This window comes from Cetorhinus maximus, chromosome 21, assembly GCF_964194155.1.
Source record: "Cetorhinus maximus chromosome 21, sCetMax3.hap1.1, whole genome shotgun sequence".
Lineage (NCBI taxonomy): Eukaryota > Metazoa > Chordata > Chondrichthyes > Lamniformes > Cetorhinidae > Cetorhinus > Cetorhinus maximus.
Window position 1 is genome coordinate 17,925,633 of NC_135899.1, and position 22,709 is coordinate 17,948,341.

Here is a 22,709-nt window from a genome sequence, read left to right on the forward strand (position 1 = left end):
AAGGGAAAATTAAAGGAGAATGAAAGGCTATGTGAGGAGAGGGCCATGTAAGATCTAACAGGAGTGGAAAAACATAGAAAAATAGAAGCAGGAGTAGCTCATTCGCCCTTCGAGCCTCCTCCACCATTCAATATGATCATGGCTGATCCTCAATCTCAACGTCATAGTCCAGATCTCTCCCCAGCCCCTTTGACGACTTTAGTGTCCAGATGTCTATCTAATTCCTTCTTCAACATATTCAGTGAATTGGCCTTCACAGCCCTCGGTGGTAGAGAATTCACCACCCTCTGTGCAAAGAGGTTTCTCCTCATTTCAGTCCTAGATGGCATACCCTGCATCCTAAGATTGAGAACCCTTGTTCTAGACCTCGCAGCCAGAGGAAACATCATCCCTGTATCCAGCCTGTCCAGCCCAGTCAGAATTTTACATGTTTCGATGAGATCCCCTCTCATTCTTCTAAACTCGTGTGAATACAGGCCCACTCGACCCAATGTCTTTTCATACGGTATTCCCAGGAATCAGTCTGGTGAACCTTCGCTGCACTGCCTGTATGGCAAGTTTTCTTTCTCCGCTCAGGAGATCAAAACTGCACACAATACTCCAGTTGTGGTCTCACCAAGGCCCTGTATAGCTGCAGGAATACATACTTACCCCTGTACTGAAGTCCTCTTGCAACTGCTTGCTGCACATGCATGCTTGCTTTCAGTGATTGGTATGCAAGGACACCCAGGTCCTTTTGTACATCAACATTTCCCAATCTGACACCATTTAAAAAATATTCTGTCATTCTGTTTTTCCTAGGGAAGTGGTTAACTTCACACTTATCCACATTATACTACATCTGACATATATTTTCCCAATCACTCAATTCGTCTAAATTGCCTTGAAGCCTCTAAACATCCTACTCACCGCTCACATTCCTGCCTTCAAGAAGCCCCCAGCCATTTGTGCATAAGTCTGCTATGTAAAGTAACTGAAGTTGGGGAGGCCATTTGGAATTCCACTGTCTAGTGGGTACTGTGTTAACTTGCTGGTTTTTTTAAATTCTAAAATCTGTTTTGTTCTGTTGCCTTAAAGGGGGATGTGTAGCTGGGAATCAGGTTAATATTAGGAATGTTAGGAGTTGGTATAGGAGTAAGTAATTTGTAGTCTGATTTATGTGTTTAAAATCTTTTATTTTGTTAATAAATACTCTAATTTCATTTTTAAGATCTCTAAAGTCTTAGTGGACACATTATTTCTGAATTTAGTGCACACATCTTCTCGTAATAAATACAAATTGTAAAATCATTGTGATAGAGTGACCAAGTTTCCCGTGTGGATGTGGTCCGCCCGGCACACATCATCTGCCTTGTCATAACACCGACCTCTTGGGAACAACACTGTAAAACTACTCCAGTCTGAAAAATAACCATTCACCATACCTGTTTCTGCTGCTGAGGCAAATTCATATTCATACTGTCACTGCCCATTTTATCCCACGGGCTTCAAATTTTCGTGTTAGCATATTATGTGACTTTTTTCAAATGCCTTTTTGGAAGTCTAGAAATAGCACATTAGCCATGTTACCCTATCAATCCTACCTGTTACCACATTAGAAAACTCAGTCAAGTTGGTTGGACACATTTCTTTTGAGAAATCCGGGCTGGCTTTCCTTAAGTACTCCACACAATTGTCTACGTGTTTTTTAACTGTGTCCAAGGTTATCACTTCTAAAAGCTTTCCCAGCACAGGGGTTAAACTGTCTTACCTGGAGAGGCTGGATTTATTCTTAGACCGTTTCTGAACAAGGATGAAACATTTACATATCTCCAGTCCTCTGGCTCCTCTCCTCTACCTAAGGGGATTGGAAGATTATGACCAGTGTCTCTGCAGGGAACTTTAATGGAAAATTTAATAGAGAAGTTCAAAATCATGAAAGGTTTTGAGAAAATAGGGAGAAACTGTTTCCAGTGGCAGAAGGTTCAGCAACCAAAGGATACAGATGTAAGGTATTGTTTAAAAAAAATCCAGAGTGAGATGAATACAGATTTTCCCGCAGCCAGTTATTATCTGGAATTTACTGCCTGCCAGTGTGGTGGAAACAATATTCAAAACTAACTTTCAAAAAGGGATTGGCTGTGGGGGAAAAGGAACTGGACTGGGACCAGTTGAATAGCTCTATCAGAGTGCCTCTCTATACAGAGAGGGCTGACTGACCACAGTCTGTGCATTGTGATTTTATGATTTTGCATTGCTTCCCACCTGAAGCAGGCTGGCATTCCCACTGCCCATCTCAGGTCCCTATCCACAGTAGTGATGGCTGAAGTACCAGAGTAAACTTCCGAACAATTTACAGGCAACAGTCACTCCATTTAATCCAGCCAGAAGCTCTTCAAATCATCCAGGTAAATTTGGAATGGGGGCTGTAAGAATCCAGACTCTGGAACAATTTGTAAATAAAACAAACAACATGTTTAGTTTCTGCTTCTCAGATTTAATGATGAACTGTGTCCTTTTTTTAGAAAACTGCTTCTATTCCACTCGTTTTCAGGTTCTTTTGGTTGAAGAACAAATTTACAAATGTAATCATGGACTTCCAATGTAAATTATAATTCTATATAAAAATGATAATATGAACAGGTTACATGTACAGAGAGACTTAATAATGTTTTTAATAAAATATGTAACTACATACTAGTTATTTAAGGACTATTTCACTGACGGGGAAAGTGATGAGACAGAGCAGACAAACCACAGATAAATGATAACTGTGACTCCACTTCTTTTTGCAAAGTATACTTTATTCCTAAAATATCTGAAAGAACATTTCAAAATGACCATCACAGAAATTGCAATGATATTCAAATGATCATGTTGCACTCAAAGGTGCGTCAGTACAAGAGAAAGCCCATGACAAACATTATAATGCAGCAACTGAACTACTTTTCACGTGGTTAACACTGCCTGTTAATGGCATACATACCCGATCAGTTCACACATCACGTTCAATACAGACAGACTATCACATCAGTATTCACAACAGTGTCACATCATTTACATGCTCAAACAGTCTCAAAGCACGTTCACATTTTAGTGTAAAACAAACCGGAAACACCCCTCCAATTTTATTACAGAGTACCCACTTGAATTTGACAGTCTGGGCAATATTTACAGGCGTGTACCAACCGAGTCCAGTTTCTCAGTGTTATTGAAACATGGTGAGAGTTTGAAGAAAGTCAAGATAACAGTTTTATCGCGGTTACAAGAAACAAACCAATAAGAGATTAATATAAACAGAAAATGATGGAAATACTCAGCAGGCCAGACAGCATGATAACGGCACTTGCTCACTGAGTCCAAATTGAAGACGGACGAGTATCACAGCAGCAGCTGGACTTCCACCTCCCCTCCTACCGAAAGGAAATATCAGACTCACCGCTGAAAACCATGACAGCCGAAATGTCCATCACCGTGAAGAAGGGAGAGAATTCGGGAGGTTTGTGGTTGGAAATCTTGACAGCTGCTCATGCAGGAATAACACTCACTCCTGGGAATTTATACAAAGCGGGGAGCTTGTTATTTCCCCCACTTCACTTCCTCACCCTCTTGTGCTTTTCTCTCTCTCTCCCACCCTCTGGAGAAATTATTTCCTGGACCCCCGGGAAAGACTCCCCGGACCCCAGTTTGAGAATCACTGAACTGATTCATCTCAAACAAGCTGATGTCCCACCACCTTCCGCCTGTGGAGCAACATTACAGGCAGGAAGGTCACCGGGTTCCTGCAGTTCACAGCTCATTCTACCCAGTAAGTTCCTCTCTACAATTGAGCTTCTATTTGTTTCTTCTCTCCCCCTCCTTCTTTCCCCCAGCCCTACAGAGGTCCTCGCTGATCTTTCAGTTCCCAGTTCCCACACAGGGTTTATACCCGGAATGTTAACCTGGCTTCTCTCTCCACCTGTGACTGAGACCCACACCCATCAGTTTACAGCTGGCAGGAGGCAGGGAGCCGGTGTGAAATTATGGGATGGATCTGTTAGTGACCTTGAATCCCGCAGATTCTCAACGGGGCCGAGTTTTTCCCGTCGTCATTCCATCCCGGGCGGAAAATGGGAAAGATTCTCCCAGTGAAAGTGTGGGTAAAAGTGTGGAGATGGGACATGTTGTCCGCATTGTAAAATGACACCTGTCCACCCTCATAGTCCAGGAAAACCCCGATCTTCCGGGGATTCACACTCGGGGTGAGGGGGGTCCGTGAGGGGGAGGTGGCGGCAAAATAACCAAATCCGGGAACCAGCCCCACAACCCACAATCCGGACTCGGGGATCAGGGAGATTCCCCCTTTCCTGTTCACAGACTCTCGGGCCACTCCGAGCCCCCACCGAGTCTTCTCCCCCACCTCCACCTCCCAGTAATGTCTCCCTGATGTGAATCCCTCTGATCCCAGGACACATTCCCAGGGATCAAACCTCTCCGGGGTGTCAGGGAGCCGCTGCCGTTTGCCTCCTTGTCTCACACTGGTCCGGTCCTCAGACAGGATGAGCCGGGGATTCGCTGTGTTCAGATCCAGAGTCAGAGAGGCTGGAGCTGGGGGAAAGTTAAAATAACACAGTCAATGATTTAGAGAGAGGGGCTGGGGAGGGGGAGAGAGTGTGAGGAAGGAGCCCGGAGGGGGAGAGGGGGAGAGGAAGTGGAAGAGAGAGAGAGAGAGAGAGGGAGGCGGGGAGAGAGAGAGAGAGGGAGGCGGGGAGAGGAAGCGGGAGAGAGAGAGAGAAGGAGGTGGGGAGAGAGAAAGAGAGAGGGGGAGAGGGAGCTGGAAAGAGATGGAGGGGGGAGGTGAAGTTGGGGAGAGAAAATGGCAGCAGAGGAGGGAGCAGGAACGTGGAGAGGGAGAGTGTTGGTGGACTGATGGAGAGGAAGAGGTGGCAGAGAGTGAGAGCAGGAGGGTTTGAGAACATGGGAGCAGGAGAGAGAGAGACCAGCATGACAGAGATTGGGAGAGTGGGTAAGAAAGAGAGGGTGGAGTAAAGAGAGCAGGGGATGGTAGGAAATGTGTGCGGATGTGAGAGTGAGATGAAGGGGTAGAGAGTGCAGGGGGCAGGGAGAGTGCGAGGGTGAAAGTGAGATGGAGGGGTCTAGAGTGCAGGGTGGCTGGGAGAGAGGGTAGATGTGAGAGAGAGATGGAGGGGTAGAGAGTGCAGGGGGCAGGGAGAGTGAGATGGTGTGAGAGAGAGAACGAGATGGAGGGGTAGAGAGTGCAGGGGGGCAGGGAGAGTGTGATGGTGTGAGAGGGAGAACAAGATGGAGAGGTAGAGAGTGCAGGGGGCAGGGAGAGTTTAAAGGTGTGAGAGAGAGTGAGCAAGAACTGGAGGGTGAACGCAAATCGGGCAGAGTGAAAAAGAGAGAAGGGGAGGGCTTACAAGGGTGGGAGAGAGAATGTGAAGGTCTCAGAGAGAGTGGGAGACTGCTGAGAATGTGAACGAAAGCAGAAAGGGGAGGGGCGAAAGTGCAGAAGAGGAAAGGGAGAGCGTGGGAGGAGGGGAGGGCGTGGGAGAGGTATAGCGGAATGATGAGGAAAGGGGGAAGGAGAGAGAGTGCCTGGATCGGTGGAAGAGAGGGCGAAATGGGCCTGACAGGGACAATGGGTGGGGAATGGAGGTAGAGGGCGGGAGGGACTGATATTAGATCGAGCAGGAGCATTGTTGAGAGGGTGAGTGCATGGCAGGAAGAGGGAGAGTGTGTGTGGAAGGGGAGAGAGAAAGATTGTGGGAAGGGCAGAGGTAATAATGAGCGCAGAAGTTAAAGAGGCAAAGAGAAAGGGAGAGTGGGAGGTGAGTGAGAGAGTGTGGGGACAAGGGGAGTGAGAAAGTGTGGGTGGAGAGAAGGATGGGGGAGAAGAGGGAGAGCGTAAGGACGGGAGAGCATGAGTGACAGGGTGTGGAAAGATATAGTGACGCAGGGAGAGAGAGAGTATGAGAGAGGGAAGAGAGATTGTGAGAAGGAGAGCGGGAAGGGGAAAGATTAAGTTTGGGAGAAAGCGGGGAGGAAACAGCAGGCTGGAGAGAAAGAGAGCTGGAGAGAGTAGGTGGGGAGTGATACTTCTGCGAAACAGGTATGAAAATGTCACCACACAGATTGTTTACAATCTGATCCTGTAAGGTACCAAAGGAAATTAAATTACAAGAACGCTATGATTAGGAGCAGGGGTAGGCCATTCGGTCGATAATGGCTGATCTGATTGGATATATTCAATGACCCAGCCTCCACTGCTCACCGGGGAAGAGAATTCCAAACACTAACCACCCTCTGACAGAAAACAAATTCTCCTCATCTCAGTCTTAAATGGGAGACTCCTAATTTTAAAACTGCCCCCTAGTTCCAGATGCCTCTCCAAGGTAAATGTCCTCTTGGCATCCACCTTGTCAAATCCCCTCAGCGTCTTACATGTTTCAGTAAGATCACCTCTTATCCTTCTAAACTCCAATGAGTAAAGGCCAAACCTGTTCAACCTTTTATCATAAGATAATCCATTCATCCCAAGAATCAGTCGAGCAAATCTTCTCTGAACTGCGTCTTATGTAAGTATCTCATTTCTTAAGTAAGGAGAGCAAAATGGTACACAGACTTCAGATGCAGTCTCACTAAGATCCTGTACAGCTGTAGCAACAATTGCATAGTTTAATACTCGATTCCACTTGCAATAAACATGAACATTCCAGTTACCTTACTAATCACTTGCTGTACCTGCAATTAATTTTTGTGATTCATGTACCAGATTGTCCAGATCCCTCTCTACTGTAGAGTTCTGCTGTCTCCCTTGGTACATTGCGAGGCCAGACCCCAAAATGTGTTACAGTCCCAGGCAAGACCCTCAAATTTGGTTATGATCTGCTTAGTGACCATTAACTTTTTTATGTTAGTCGACCAAATTTGAAATCCCAGTTGCTTACTAACAGGATAAATCCATAAGATTCCATGCTTTGAAACAAACAGAAGAATTTTACTAAACAAGAGTCAACAATGCAAACAGATAATATTATCTCTTATATTCTATCATAAAGAATTAACATGAGGTAAACATTAATTAACAGGAAAACTGCGGTCGAACACACCACAAACCACATGTTTAATGACAGAGACGAGCAAGGCAAATCACATGAACCTGCTCAGAATCTGCCCAAATGTCAATTATCACCATTAAAAACCCCCCGGAATAATGGAGGATCAAAGGACAAATATCAACAAGGAACTGCAACACAATATTTTTAGTTAAAAAAAAAGTACAAGAGAAATTAATGGGACTTAAAGGAGATAAATCCCCTGGACCTGATGATCTACATCCCAGAATGTTGAATGAGGTGGCTGTAGAGAAAGTCGGTGCATTGGTGGTCAACTTTCAAAATATGAGACGCTCTGGAATTGTTCCTGCAGATTGGAAGGTGGCAAATGTAACCCCACTATTTAAGAAATGAGGAAGAGAGAAAACAGGGAATTACAGACCTGTTAGCCTAACATCAGTCGTAGGGGCAATGCTAGAGCCTAAAATAAAGGATGTGATAACAGGACACTGAGAAATAATGGGAAGCTTGGGCAGAATCAACATGGACTTGATGAAAGGGAAATCACGTTTAACAAACCCCTGTTGGAGTTTTTGGAGGATGTAACTACGAGAATAGGGAAGGGGTAACTGGAGGATGTCATTTATTCAGGTTTTCAGAAAGCTTTAGATACGGTCCCACACCAGAGGTTTGCAAACAAAATCAGAGCAAATGCAATTCGGTGGAATTTACTGGCATGGATTGAGAACTGGTTTATGAACAGAAAACACAGAGTAGAAATAAATTGGTCATTTCCAGGTGGACAGGCTGTGACTAGTGGGGTATCGCAAGGGTCAGTGCTTGGGCCCCAGATATTCACAATCCATATCAATGATTTGGATGTTGGGATTAAATGTAATATTTCCAAGTTTGCAGATGGAAGTGTCAGTTGTGAGCAGGATGCAGAGATGATTGAAGGAGATTTGGAGAGGCTCAGTGAGTGGGCGAAACTGTGGCAGATGGAATTCAAGGTGGAGAAATGTGAGGATATCCACTTTTGTGGGAAAAACCGAAATGTAGGGTATTTCTTAAATGGAGAGAGGCTGGGAAATGTTAAGCATAAAAGGGACTTATGTGTCCATGTTCATGAGTGGACAAAAATGTGGCAGATGGAATTCAAGGTGGAGAAATGTGAGTATATCCACTTTTGTGGGAAAAACCGAAATGTAGGGTATTTCTTAAATGGAGAGAGGCTGGGAAATGTCAAGCATAAAAGGGACTTATGTGTCCATGTTCATGAGTCACTGAAAGCCGGTACAGCAAGGAATTTAGAAGGCAAATGCTATGTTGGCCTTTATTGCAAGATGATTTGGTTACAGGAGTAAAGGTGTCTTACTACAATTATATATAGCCTTGGTGAGACTGCATCTGGACTAATATGTGCAGCTTTGGTCTCCGAACATGAGGAAAGGTATATTTGCCATAGACTGAGTGTAATGAAGGTTCACAAATAAATTCCTGGAATGGAGGGATTGTCCTGAAGATGCAGAAAATTTGGATTTATTTTAAAGTGCCAGCTAGGACCAGCATCTAGGTTTCCAAAGCATACACAGACAATCACAGCCTTACATGAAAGCTAAAAACTTGTACAAAGGGTTCAGCTGTAAATTTGCAATTAGGAAATGGGAGACACACATGGGCAGGGACTCAGGATGACTGGATCAAAACATGGGGAAGGCCATTTAACACCGTCTGATAGCCTTGAACCACACCCAGTCAGCCCCCATAAACCTTTTGTCTAGAACAAACGCACATTCTTTGTTCTCTCCCAAAAGGACAATGCCCAGTATCTGCACTGCAATTACTGTACAAGAACACAATGATCAGATTATTGTGTTGTGGCATTTGTCTAACTAGCACCATTAAGTTGTAACTGGTAGTAAAAAATATATTAACTGTGCTCAGTTGAATCTCGGTGGAGAAGCGCCTGGATTGCCCAGCGTTAGCTGCCCACATGTGTAATAAAGGAACCACTTGAATATTGCATCTGGACTCCGAGTGTTGAAATTTTGTACCAGTGTATTCCTCGGACCTTTCAGTCCTGTGAGCAAAGATTAAATAGACGGGTCCTTTGCTCTCTGGAGTTTAGAAAAATGAAAGGTGATCTCATTCAAACATACAAAATTCTAACAGGACTTGACAGGATAAATGCAGAAAGGATGTTTCGCTGGTTGCGGTGGTGGGGCGGTCGAGAACCAGGGGACACAGTTTCAGATTAAGGGGCAGGTCATTTAAGGCCAAGATGAGGAGGAATTTCTTCACTCAGAGGGTGATGAATCTTTGTAAGTTTCTGTCCCAGACGGTTGTGGAGGCTCAGTCATTGGGTAAGCGCAAGACTGAGATGGATAGTTTTCTACATATTAAAAACATCAATGGATAAGGGGATAGAGCAGGAAAATGGTGTTGAAGTAGAGAATCAGCCATGATTTCATTGAATGCCAGAGGAAGGGCTGGACGATCTACTCCTGCCAAGAGCAGTTCTACTCCAGTATCTTGAAAGGGTTAAACAATTTTAGTTAGAATTGCCTGTTAGTAACAATAAAATATAAGCAGAACGGGAGAATAGCATATGTGTTTCAGACAGAATAAGAAAGGAGATGGGCAAGGCAGGAGAACAAAGAACAAGTTCAGGGAGTGAGTGGGCATTGAAGTCAGGAGGCACAGACTCCTGGACAATCAGCAAGAGATGGTGGTCTTGCGAGGATCAGAACAATGTCGAGTGTCTGTACACACGGGAAATAAGTGACAAAAGCCGAAGGCCTCTTTAAGCATGTGATTGTGAATTGACAAGATTAGATTACGAGTCTGTGACTAATTGTGTATAAAAACAAGATTTCGCTGTAATCTGCACAGCTCGGTCTTGGACTGCCCAACGCTGTCTCTCCCTGCATACACTTGAATCACTAATGAAAGATCTTGGCCTGTTCCTGCATCTCCTGGTAGTTTGTAAGGCAAATTATAACATGCCGACAGCAGTTCCACTCCAGCATCTCAACACAGGCACGGTCCCAGCTCCTCAGCTGAGCTGCTGCACCAACTGCTGCTCCCAACTCTTTAAACTCAATACAAATGAACACAAATGGTTGTTAACTGACCTTTGAATTCACCTGTTAACCTGTGATCTCCCAGCAGGGTTCAGCCCCCTTGCCCTGAGACAGGAACTGAATGTATCAACCCTTGGGACATTCTGAACCTTAAATGTTACAATCTCCAGACAACACAAAGGTTATTCCCACAGGTGTGAACTTACAATCGCTCCACACCGAAAATACACAGTCAGAACTCTAACAATATAGGTTTAATCATCCTCTCTATTAAAATAATACATTGCCTTGATATTCTTCCTGCCAAGTGGACAAGTTGATGAATTTGGACATTATAATCCACCCGCTAAATTAACTATCAATTAATCTATCTAAATCCTTTTGTAGACTCTTCATGTGCTCTTAACAAGTTAAATTCCTAATATCTTTGTGTCATGAACAAATTTAACTACCAGACATTCGGTCCCTTCATCCAAGTCATTGATATAGATTGTAAATAGTTGAGTTCCCAGCGATCATCCCTGTGTCACTCCACTAGTTACAGCTCAGCAACCCAAACACAGGAGCGGGATTGGGAGAGAGAGAGAAAAAAAAACGTGTGAATATAGAGAGGGGAGAGGGAGGGGGAGGGGAGGGAGAAAGGGTGATGAAGGAGTGAAAGATTGGGAGGGGTGGGGGTGTGGTCAGTGAGTGGACAGAGTGGAGCCAGAGTTAGCTGGAGGGGACAGTGACAATGGTGGAAGGGGAGGGCTGAGATGGTGGAAGGGGGAGGGGAGTGAGGTTGGGAGGTGGAGCGGAGAGAGAGCATGGGATGGGGAGGGGAGAAAGAAAGCTGAAGGGAAAGGAGGAGGGATTGCGAGGGACAGTGTGCGGGACAGGGAGGACAGGGAGAGTATCGGACCGAGATGAGGGAAGAAGTGCGGAATGGGGAGGGAAGACTGACTGGAGGTAAGTGAGTGAGAGAGGGGAAGGATGGGGAGTGGAGTATGTGTAGGAATGGGCGGAGGGAGAGAACAAAGGCAACGGGAAGGGAGGTGGCGGGGAGCAGGGGACCAGGAAAGTGAGATGAGAGAGAAAGCAGGAAGGAGGTTGTGAGGAAAATGTACAGGGTGGGGGTGGGGGGAGGCAGAGGGAGCATGGGAGCAAGAAATCGAGGAAGGGAGGACTGGGGGGGTGGGTAGAGGGAGTGGGTGGTGAGTATAGAGAGTGGGGGAGGGGAGAGAGCAGAGATGCGGGAGGAGCAAGTGCAGATTTGGGTGGGTGATATTGGGGAGACAGTGGGTGGGTGAGCGTAGAGTGTGAAGGAGCCAGGCAGCAGTGGGAGGGGGGTGGGCATTGTGTCATCCAGCGTGGACAGGAGCATTGAGGAGCTGAGAAAAAGACTGCTGCCTCCCCCATCTCCATATTGTTATCAGGAAAATAAATGTGCTCAGCTTTTCACTGTCGCCCACATCCATGTCCAGGAAACCCAAGGCTCAGGGCTTGAGTCTCAGGACATCCCAATTGTTGGACAGACTCCAAAACAGCACCAACATTAGCAGATGGATGGCGCCTAACGCCTGTTTTCGTAACTGTCCTAGTCCCTTAAAAACATCCGAGCCCAATTATGAGTTGGACTAGATAACGGAATCTTCTCGCGCAGAAGGAGGCCATTCAGTCCATCGTACTTGTTCAGGCTGTCCAATTTAATCGTCTAGTCCAGCTTTTTGCCCGGAACCCTGCATATTAGTCCATTTGAGAACATGTTCAATTCATTTTTGAAAGTTCCTATGAAATCCACATTTTCAGACAATGAATTGCAGATCATGAACATAGTCTGTGAGATTTCATTTTTGCTCATTACCCCTCTAATTCTTTTGGTGATTATTTTAAATCTTAACCTTTAGTTACAGACACACTTACCAGAGTAAACAGATTCTCCTGATCTGCTCAATTAAGCCCTCATAATTGAAATTCCTGCATTAAATCTCCCTTTAAACTTCTCTGTCCTAGAGAAGCTTATCCAACTTATCCAACGTTACCAGCTTATCCAACTACCCTGTAAACTGAAGTCCCTCATCAGTGCTGTTGTGCTGGTAAGTGCCCCCTGCACCCTCTCCAAGGACTTGACATCCTTCCCAAAGTGTGGTGCCCAGAAATGCAGAAATTACTCCTCCAGAGGCCTATTTGAAGTGCTCATCGGTGCAAACACTGCACCTGAAACTGCTCCTTTCTATACCCGTGCACTTGCACACGAGGGACAAGTTCACTATCCTGATTTTCTAATCCAGAAGGTGATCAAGAGTCACCAACAGATGCTCCAAGGTGACATAGAGACACATGGGGTGAAATTTGTCATGGACGGTTGTGTGACTTGGACAACACTGAAGTAGCAGCTCGGAACACATTCCTCTCAATATCTGTATCCATTAACTCCGATGGAGATTGATATTGAGCACGATGTAAGCTGGGTTACTGATTTACTGTCTGATTTTCACATATTGCGTTACCATCCAAACAAGGTTTACTCTTTCTGAAACTCTTTTTCAACTGTTTAAAAATAAAGACAGTTTTAACTAAACACACAGACATTTCAGGACATGTCATTGAAGTGATGGCTCACCAACAGGCACTCCGTCTACAGCAACTTTCATAGACAATGGCCTCTCTGGATATGTGTGAATAGCTTTCTTACTGCCTTTTCAAGATACAGATATTACATCCATAGCTGGCATACACCTGGAGATATCCCCTGCTGAGAGCAGAAAATGACCACATGCAGGTGGAGGGATTGATAAGGCATGAAACACAATTGGATGACCCGAATCAAGGTATTAACTTATATATCAAGGGACCAGGGTCAGAAAGGGATATAAAGCCACAGCCACAAGGACAGCCAGGAAAGCGTGACGTGGTCAGTCACAGGAAGTCGTGCAGGAGAAGTCATTCAGCAGAGTGACCACGTGGGAATGGGCTCCGACATGCGGATCTCACTGAACAACTGGTGTTGGAAGTGTATATTATTGCATGTTTGGTTAATAAATGTTTTGAGGGGTTGTTTAGGTTGGGCCTGTACTCATTAGATCTCAGGGTCGGGAGAGCATGTGGCAGTGGATCAGAATAATGCCCAGTGGAACGAAGGGAGGTTCAAGGGTGACAGAGGGGAGTGGAAAGCTGATATTGGGTGGGTTAATGTGATGGGGGGAAGTTGGTGGGTGGCAGGGGGAAGGGTAGAAGTTGGTGGATGAAGTTTGGAAAGTGACACTCACCATTCTTCAAATCTGACGTTGACCACGCAGTTAGTCAGTAAGTAAGATGCCTCGAAGTGGGAGCAAGGTCTTTTTGGTGGGTGGTGCTCAAGGTCAGCAGAAATGGCCGACGAAAGGAACACCCTAATAATTATGAGGTAACTGGATGTCATCCATGTTCAGTCGTGTTCTCCCCTCTATGGTGAAGCCTACACATCAGCAGGTTTATGCCCATCTCATCACATCGAGATCCCAGCAAGGTATGGAGCTTCCTTTTATTCTGTCCATTCGCCATCAGCTGCAGTCAGAGGCAGGGATGAATGGAGAGCGAGGGGTGGAAGCCTCCAAGGAGCACGGGTGGTGGCCAACTCATGACTCCAAAAATCCTTCCCCCCAGCTGAATGGTCATGCCTGACAAGGGCTCATGTGTTTAGTCTTTCTATGTTACCAAGGCAATGGTCTCTCTGTAGGGACTCGAGGGTAGTGGAGGGTATTAAAGGAACTATCTCGGTGATTGCCGGGCAGGATCCTCAGGGACAAGGGATACCCCCAGCAAAAATGACTGATGATGCCAGTTCACCACCCGCAGAGTACTGCTGAGGAGATACAATGATGGCTATACCCCCACCAGGTCCCTGACTGAGCAGGTGATTGAGCTCCTAAAGATGAGGTTCAGATGTTTGGATGGCTCAGGCAGTGCTTTCCCATACTGAGAATGTCTCAGATCATCATTGTCTGCTGCACCCTGCACAGCCTCGTGATACAAAAGGGGGATGTGTTGCCTGAGCGAGACATGGGGAAACAAAATGTCTGCTCCGATGAGAAGGACAATGAAGGGGATGGGAGGGCCAGGATGTGGCCAAACCACATGCAGAGGCTATAGCTGGAATATGATGTGGTAGACAGGCCCATACCAATCTGATAGTTACCAGATTCCAGGCAGAGTAAGCTTCCGGGACATTTGTTGAACTTTTTGGTTTTCTATCCTTTGGAGGCTGGAAGGCCCCAGCACCTTCTTGTTTACTGACCATAGGTTTCTCAAATGTACCTTTATTTATGAGAGCAGAATTAAATTGCAGTAGTGACATCTTCCCTGCAGTTGGTTTGAGCCTTGCATGTGCTCAACTATAATAAAATGCTGAACCCTGGCGCCAAATGCGCTTATTAGGATCTGCACCATCTCCTGCAACCTCAGGCACCTGTAAGTAGAATTGTGATTTCAGCAATGCACTGACAACGTCCTGAACACGACAGATTGGAAGGAATGTCAAATCTAAACTTTCCAGAGATGCACTATCCTGATTGGGCATTCTGAATACACTTGTGTGTCACTGACTGAAAGCTGACGCATTGGTCCCAAGTGAAGCCCTAGATGGGTCCATTATTAAAGAAGTTCAAGGCGGGGGTGACCTTCAACGCCACCAGCATTGGATTCCCTCCAAGCCCTTGTGGCCGCAGCTCATTGTGGAGAAGCTGGCAGATAGATCCCGGGATCTACGAAGCCACCTCCAGCATTGCCTTTCACCCATTTGTGGATAAGAGCACCGCCTGTGATACACCTGTGGTCAGGCCAATGGCCGCCATCTTGACTTCCCTGAGGCCGGTTCTTGCTAACCCTGACACCTGCTCTCAAAGGGGAGCCGACCTAGCAGAGAGCTCTTTCAACCATAACCAGACAGGGAGGAGCAACATGAGAACGTTTGACCCCTATAAATCGCTGCTCCTTGCATATTGATGAGAGATTATCATGTTCCTGCCCCCCCACCCCGGTCACCACTCACACATCATAATCGCATATCCCTTGACATGTTTATCATGCCAACAAGTTTAGGGGTTACTTTGTAGTCCACTCACTGAGTGCCTCACCTGCACTATGCTTTGCTGAGGTGGAAGGCCCCTGACCCTCCAGTCACAGAGACCCCTACAAGTCTGAGTCTCAGATGGACTTTAGCTTAAGTGGAAGACCGTGATCTGTCATTGTGGCACCCACAGCCAGGGAAAACTTCTTTCCTGCATGGACCCTGCACAGGACAGTTAAAGCTGCTGATCATTCACATGGATCTCCTCACAGTCCTCAGCACAGGTCCAATCGACACTCCCTCTCCTCGTGCTCTAAACAAGCAACGATCCTTCAATGATATCCAATGCACTTTGGTTAGACACATGGCAGCATGATATCATCGCAATAACAGAAACCTGGCATACGGAGGGGCAAAAATTGCAGATTACCATCCCTGGATATAGAGTTTTCAGGCAGGGTAGAGAGGGGGATAAAAAAGGTGGGGGTATAGCATTATCGGTTAAAGAATCAATGACAGCTGAAAGGAGGGATGACATCCAAAATGAAGCATCAAATAAGGCCCTATGGGTGGAGCTCAGAAATTAAAAAGGGGCAGGCACACTACTAGGAGTGTACTCAGGCCCCCAAATGGTGGAATGGGGCAAATATGTAGGCAAATTTCTAAGTGCAAAAACAATAGGATGGCAATATTTGGAGGCTTTAGCTACCCTAATATGAATTGGGATGCAAACAGTGTGAAGGGCACAGAGGGCACAAAATTCTTGAACTGCATTCAAGAGAACTTTCTTAGCCAGCATATAACAAGCCCAACGTGAGGGGGCGCAATTCTAGATTTAGTCTTATCAATGAACCTGGGCAAGTGGATGAAGTAGCAGTGGGTGACCATTTTGAAGATACTGACCATAAGACAGTTAGCTTTAACACCATTATGGAAAAGGGCAAATAGAAAGCAGGGATAAAAGTTCTAAATTGGGGGGAGACAACTTTTACAAAGCTGAGAGGTTAATTGGCGAAAGTGGATTGGGTAGAGTTATTAGACGGGAAAATGTTGTCAAATCAGTGGGGGTTATTCAAAAGCAAGATTCTATGGGCACAGTGGAGACATGTCCCCATAAAACGAATGGTAATACTGACAAATCTAGAGCCCCCAGGTTACACAGAAGCAGACAGGTCAAGATGAAGCAAAAAAAGAAGTCTCATGGCAGTCACAAAAAGCAAGTCTAGAGGAGTATAGAAAGTACATGGGTGAAGTAAATATGTAAATTAGGAAAGCAAAGCGAGGATTTGCAAAAATGTTGGCAGGTAAAATCATATAAAACCCTAAGGAGATTTGCCAGTACATTAAGAGCAAAAGAATAACTAGAGGAAGGGTAGGGCCTATCAGAGATGTACATGGTAACCTGTGCGTTGATGCTGAGGACGTGGGCAGGGTTCTCAATGCGTACTTTGTCTCAGTCTTCACTAAAGAGAGGGATGATGCAAACATTCTAGTTCAAGAGGAGTAGTGTGAAATATTAGATAAAATAAGTATAGTGAGAGAGGAAGTAATGGAGGAACTGACATCCTTGAACGTGGATGTATAACCAGGACCACATGGATTGTATCCCGGGTTGTTAAACGAAGCCAGGGAGGAAATAATGGATGCCCTGAGGATTATGTTCCAATCCTCACTAGAGACAGGTGAGGTACCAGATGGTTGGAGGTCTTTGAACATTGTACCATTATTTAAAAAGGTTGTGAGGGATTGGCAAGAAAATGATAGGCTGGTCAGCCTGACTTCAGTTGTGGGCAAATTATTGGAATCAATTCTGAGAGGCAGGATAAAGTGTCACTTAGAAAGGCATTGATTGATCTGGGATAGCCAGCATGGTTTTGTAGGGGAAGATCATGTCTTACTAACTTAATTGAAATTTTTGAGGAACCAACAAGGAGGATTGATGAGGGTAGTGGAGCAGACATTGTCCACGTGGATTTTAGTGATGCATTTGACAAGGTCCCACATGGCAGACTGGTCAGGAAAGTGAGATCATATGGGTCACAGGGAAGGAGGCGAGTTGGATCCAAAATTGGCTCAGCAACAGGAAACAAAAGGTCATGGTCGATAGATATTTTTACAAATGGAAAATGGTTTCCAGTGGTGATTGACAGGGCTCAGTGTTGGAGTCCTTGCTGCTTGTTGCATATATTCATGGTTTGGGCGTAAATGTGGGAGGTATGATTGGGAAATTTGCTGATGACACAAACATTTTCCCTGTAGTTGGAAGTGAAGAGGGTAGCTGTTATCTCCAGAATTATATCAATGGTTTTGTTGAGTGGAAAAATTGAATTCAATCCGGATAAGTGTGAGTGATGCATTTGAGGTGGGGCTGAGGAAGTGAGAGACGTTGGCGTGCATGCCGCATATCCTGGAAGGTGGCAGTACAAGTGGGTACAGTGGTCTAGAAAGCATATGGAATGCTTTTCTTTATTGGATGAGGTATTTAAGTCCAAGGCAAGGACGTTGTGATGGAACTGTATCAGATGCTGGTTACCACAGGGCACAGATTTACAGTGAATGGTAAAAGGATTAGAGGGGAAATGAGGAAAATATTTTGCACCCAGAGGGTGATGGGCATCTGGAAGTCTTGGCCTGGTTGGTGATTTAGGCTGAAATACTCAACTCATTTGAAAGGTACCTGGATCTGCACCTGAAGTGTTGTAAACTGCACAGCTATGTACCAGGAGCTGGAAATTGGGATTAAAATGAGCGGCTAGTTTCTTTTTTCTTTGGCTGGTGCAGGCACAATGGCCTGAATGGCCTCTTACTGTGCCGTAACTTTTCTATCATTCTATGGTTGCAAACCTTTTATGTGAGGCCTACTGCCACCTTTGATAATGGAGATAAAGTAGATGAGCACGCCACCAAAGTCTCCATGTGCGGTCGACAAAGGATTTAGGCAAATGCACAAACATCTCGTTAATATTACACCCAAATCCCTCTTGCAGTCAAGAATAATGTGCAGCCTCTGATTTTCTACTGTTAAGAAGACAGCGTAGAGCTTCAGTCTCTTAGCCTTAAAACTGCATCCGTGCCACTCACATAGCAGATTTAACACTGATTGAGTACTCGTGGCAACCACCACATCTCACATCAGGGCAACAGCTGCAGGAGAAACAAAAACCTTGATGATCCATCTTGGTCTCCTTCCAACGTTACCAATGTCATAGATGCCAGTCTTCAGCTGAGGCAACTGACTGCACATGATCACAAGTAAGGGATGAACTCACTGGATACAGCAAAGGCAATGGACACTAACAACATCCCAGCTGTAGTACTGAAGATTTTAACTCTGAAATTAGTGACACAAATTGTTCCAGTCGACTTACAACACAGCCATCTGCTCGACAATGTGGGAAATTGCCCAAGTATATCCTGCCGACAAAAAGCAGGACAAATACAATGCAGACAATCAATGGTCCAACAGCCTACTCTCAATCTTCAGGCAAGTTGTAGAATGTGATGTTGACAATGACATCAAGTGGCACTTACACAGCAATAAAATGCTTATAATCCTCTGTTTGCGTTCCACCAGAGCCACTTGAAATCGAATCAGTTAGATAAAAATGAAATAAAGATGGACAGGTGATGTGTTGCAGTTGCAGCAGGTGGGAACCAGAGGCTACCCGTCTGATTCACGGCAAACACATCTGCAGTAAGTGTCTGCAGCTTGAGGAACCTCAGCTCCGAGCTGATCCACTGGAATCCGTGATTTGGACAGTGCAATGCACTGGAGAGGGGTAAAGTTACCAGCACATTTTGTTCCAGGAGGCAGTGACACCCTTAGGCATTCCGATTTGTTCAGTGGTCAGGGAAAGGGAAGAAAGTCAGGTTAGAAAGTCCAGCCTTTGCAATTGCCCAACAGATTCAAAGCCCTGGCACCTCATGTGGACGAGAGCATGAATGCAGGGAGGATGAGCAAACTGACTATGGCACAGTGGTGCAGGAAGCTATCCAAATGCAAAAAGGAATGTCATTGTAGTAGGGGACAGGTTAGTTAGGGGGATAGAAACTCTTCACTTCAGGCAAGTGCATGCATTCCAAAGGCTGTGTTGCATGTCCTGTGCCAGAGTCAAAGTAATCCTCTCAGGGCTGGCGAGGAACTTGGAGTGGGAGGAAAAGCATCCAGTTCTTATAGTCCCCGTGGATACTTATATTGATAGGACTAAGAAAGAGGTTCTACTGAGAGAGTATGTGCAGTTAGGCACTAAATTCAAAGGTAATAATCTCTGCCTGAGGCATCAGCTGATTGGCATGGAGTGAATACGATCAGAGAATTGGATGTGTGGCTCAAAGATTGGTGTTGGAAAAATGTGTTTCAATTCATGGGGCACTGGCACCAACGCTGGGGAAAAAGTGAGTGAAACTATTAGAATGGCCTTCACTTGAACCACGCTGGAACCAGTGTCCTGGCAAATTGTACAACTAGGTCTGTGGAGAGGACTTTAACCTAAAGAGTGGGGGAGGGGGAGGAATTGTTCATGTGTGGAGAGGTTTTGAACATCCATGAAGGCCCTGCCTTTTCAACCTCACCCCACACCTGAGGTGTGGTGACCCTCAGGTTAAACTCACCACCAGTCGTCTCTCTCTAATGAGAGCGCAGCCAATGGTCCTCTGGGACAATGTTGACTTTCACTTCACAGTTTTCATTTCCTTACTTAAGGGAGTTATATTTATGTCTTCGAAGCAGTTCAGGGAAGGTTCGCTAGGCTGATTCCTGGATGAAGGAGTTGTCTGATGAAGAAAGGTTGAGACATTTAACCCTATACTCTTGAAGTTTAGAAAAATTAGAGGTGATCTTAGTGAAACATATGTGATTCTGAGGGAGCTTGATAGTGTTGATAGTGGGAGGATGATTCCTCTTGTGGGGGTATCTAGAAGCAGTGGACATGGTTTATAAATCAGGGGTCTGTCTCCCTTTTGAGATAGAGATGAGAAGGAATTTCTTCTCTTTGAGGGATGTTGGCCTTTGGAATTCTGTTCCACATACAGCAATGGAGAAGAGACTGTTGTATAGACTCAGGGCTGAATTAGACATAATTTTGAACGACAGTGGAGTTAAGGGCTATAGGGAACAGGGAAAAAGGGCAGTTAAAGCCACAGTTAGATGAGCCATGATCTTATCAAATGGCGGGACAGGTTTAATGGGCCAAAAGGCCTCCTGCTGCTCCTATTTCTTATAATCTTATGATGATCATACGACCACAACCCCTCACTGGAGGAACGTTGGATTTCCTGTTTCCCTCACACCCCTGGAACTTTGGAGCTCATTTATTTCCATCACAACTGGAATTATAGTTAGGAAAATTAATATAAAAGTTTTACCAGGGTCAATGGAATTGATCATTTCCCACCAAGCTCTGTACTGTAAAGGTCCTATGAACTTTCTGATAGACAGGTCTGCAACATCTGCTACTGAGAGTTTCGGAGTGTCATCACTAATCCTGTAAATATCAAAGAATTAATGCTATAAATTCATCCCATTTGAGCATTTTAGACATGATTTAAATGGTGAAGCTACCCCAAAATGCATATCTTTCAGCATTTTTAATATTAGAACAAATGTGATAGAAAGTGAAATTTCTCTCTATAACTGAGCAAAAGATAACTTGGAAACGCAAGGGCAGAGGATGGAAACACTCATGTCCTGCAGAAGGCCCACAGCCTGATAACAAATTAGTTGCTTGTATATCACAGATCACAGGAAAAGATGAACATTTAGCCTGTCCACTTGCTCTATTACAAACAAAGCTTGTAGAATAAAAGCAAAGGTTGAAAACATCAACCCAACTCTCCGAGACACCTGCTCTCCTCTACTTCTGGCCAATTGCATATCCCTGATTTTAATCACTTCACCATTGGCAGCTGGACCTTCATCTGCCGAGGCCCTGAGCTCTGAAATTCCTTCTCTAAACCTTTCTGCCTCTCTATTTCTCTTTCTTCCTTTAAGACATTTTAAAATGTACCTCATCTTTGGTATTAATATCTCCTTTTGTTTTGGTGCAAATATTGCTTTATATCTTAAAGCACGTTTCTGCTATTGCGTTGATCTTTTTCATTCATTCACATGGAGTGGGCTTCGCTGGATAGCCCAGCATTTATTGCCAATCACTAACTGTCCCTTTAGAAGGTGGTTGTGAGCTGCCTTCTTGAACCCCTGCAGTCCAAGTGGTCTAGGTACACCCACAGTGCTGTAAGAGAGGGCGTTCCAGGAATTTGATCCAGTGGCAGTGAAGGAATAATGATATAGTTCTAAGTCAGGATGGTGAGTGGCTTGGAGGGGAGCTTCCAATTAGTGGTGCTCCCACACATCTTCTGCACGTGTCTTTCTAGATGGTAGCAGTCATGGATTTGGAAGGTGTTGTCTAAGGAGGCATGGTGAGTTCCTGCAGTGCATCTAGTAGATGGTACACACTGCTGCCACTGTTCGTTGGTGGTGGAGAGAGTTAATGATTGTGGATGGGGTGTCAGTCAAGTGGGCTGCATTGTCCTGGATGATGTCAAACTTTTTGAATGTTAGCGGAGCCGCACTCATCCAGGCAAGTGGAAAGTTCTTCATGCTCCTGAAATGTGGCTTGTAGGTGATGGGCAGGCTGAGTTACTCATCGCAGGATTCCTAGCCTCTGACCTGTGCTTATAGCCATTGTATTTATATGGTTAGTCCAGTTCAGTTTGTGCTCAATGGTATCCCTCAGGATGTTGATAGTGGGGGATTCTGTAATGGTAATAGCAAGTGACGGAATATCAAGTGGCGATGGTTAGATTCTCTCATGCTGGCGATAGCCATTGCCTGGCACTTGTGTGGGGAAAATGTTACTCGCCAGTTGTCAGCCCAAGCCTGGATATTGTTTAGGTCTTGCTGCATTTGGACATGGAGTGCTTCAGTATCTGAGGAGTAACAAATGGTGCTGAACATAATGCAATCATCAGCGAAAGTCCCCACTTCTGACCACTTATGACGGACGGAAGGTCAATGATGAAGCAGTTGAAGATGGTTGGGCATAAGACAGTGCCCTGAAGAACTCCTACAGTGATTTCCTGGAAATGAGATAATTGACCTCCAACAACCACTAGCATCTTCTTTTGAGATAGTTATGACTCAAACCAGTGGAGAGTTTTCCTCCGATTACTATTGACTCCAGTTTTGCTAGGGTTCCTTGATGCCACACTCGGTCAAATTATGTAATGTTCAGTCACTCTCACCTCACCTCTGGAGTTCAGCTCTGCTGTCCATGCTTGAACCAAGATTAAAATGAGGTCAGGAGCTGAGCAACCCTGGCAGAACCCAAACTGAGCGTCAGTGAGAAGGTTATTGCTTAGTAAGTGCCATTTGATAGCAATGTTGAAGACCCCTTCCGTCACTTCACTGATGATCGAGAGTAGACCTACGAGGCAGTACTTGGCCAGGTTAGATTTGTCCTGCTTTTTGTGTACATGATATACCTGAGCAATTTTCCACATTGCCGGGTACATGCCAGTTGTACTGGAACAGCTTCGCTAGGGGTGCGATAAGTCCTGGAGCAC

At 45.2% G+C, this 22,709-nt stretch overlaps 1 protein-coding gene across 1 annotated transcript in view; it reads right to left on the minus strand.

The window, feature by feature from the left end:
* LOC144695447 (E3 ubiquitin-protein ligase TRIM69-like) overlaps window positions 1-22,709 on the minus strand; it is an 89,325-nt gene that overhangs the window by 62,813 nt on the left and 3,803 nt on the right. Inside the window, exons 5-6 of the mRNA XM_078566333.1 lie at window positions 20,511-20,629; window positions 4,290-4,566 (exon numbers count right to left, since the gene is read on the minus strand). Of these exons, the coding sequence (XP_078422459.1) occupies window positions 4,290-4,566; window positions 20,511-20,629 (396 nt within the window). The remainder of the gene's footprint in view (window positions 1-4,289; window positions 4,567-20,510; window positions 20,630-22,709) is intronic.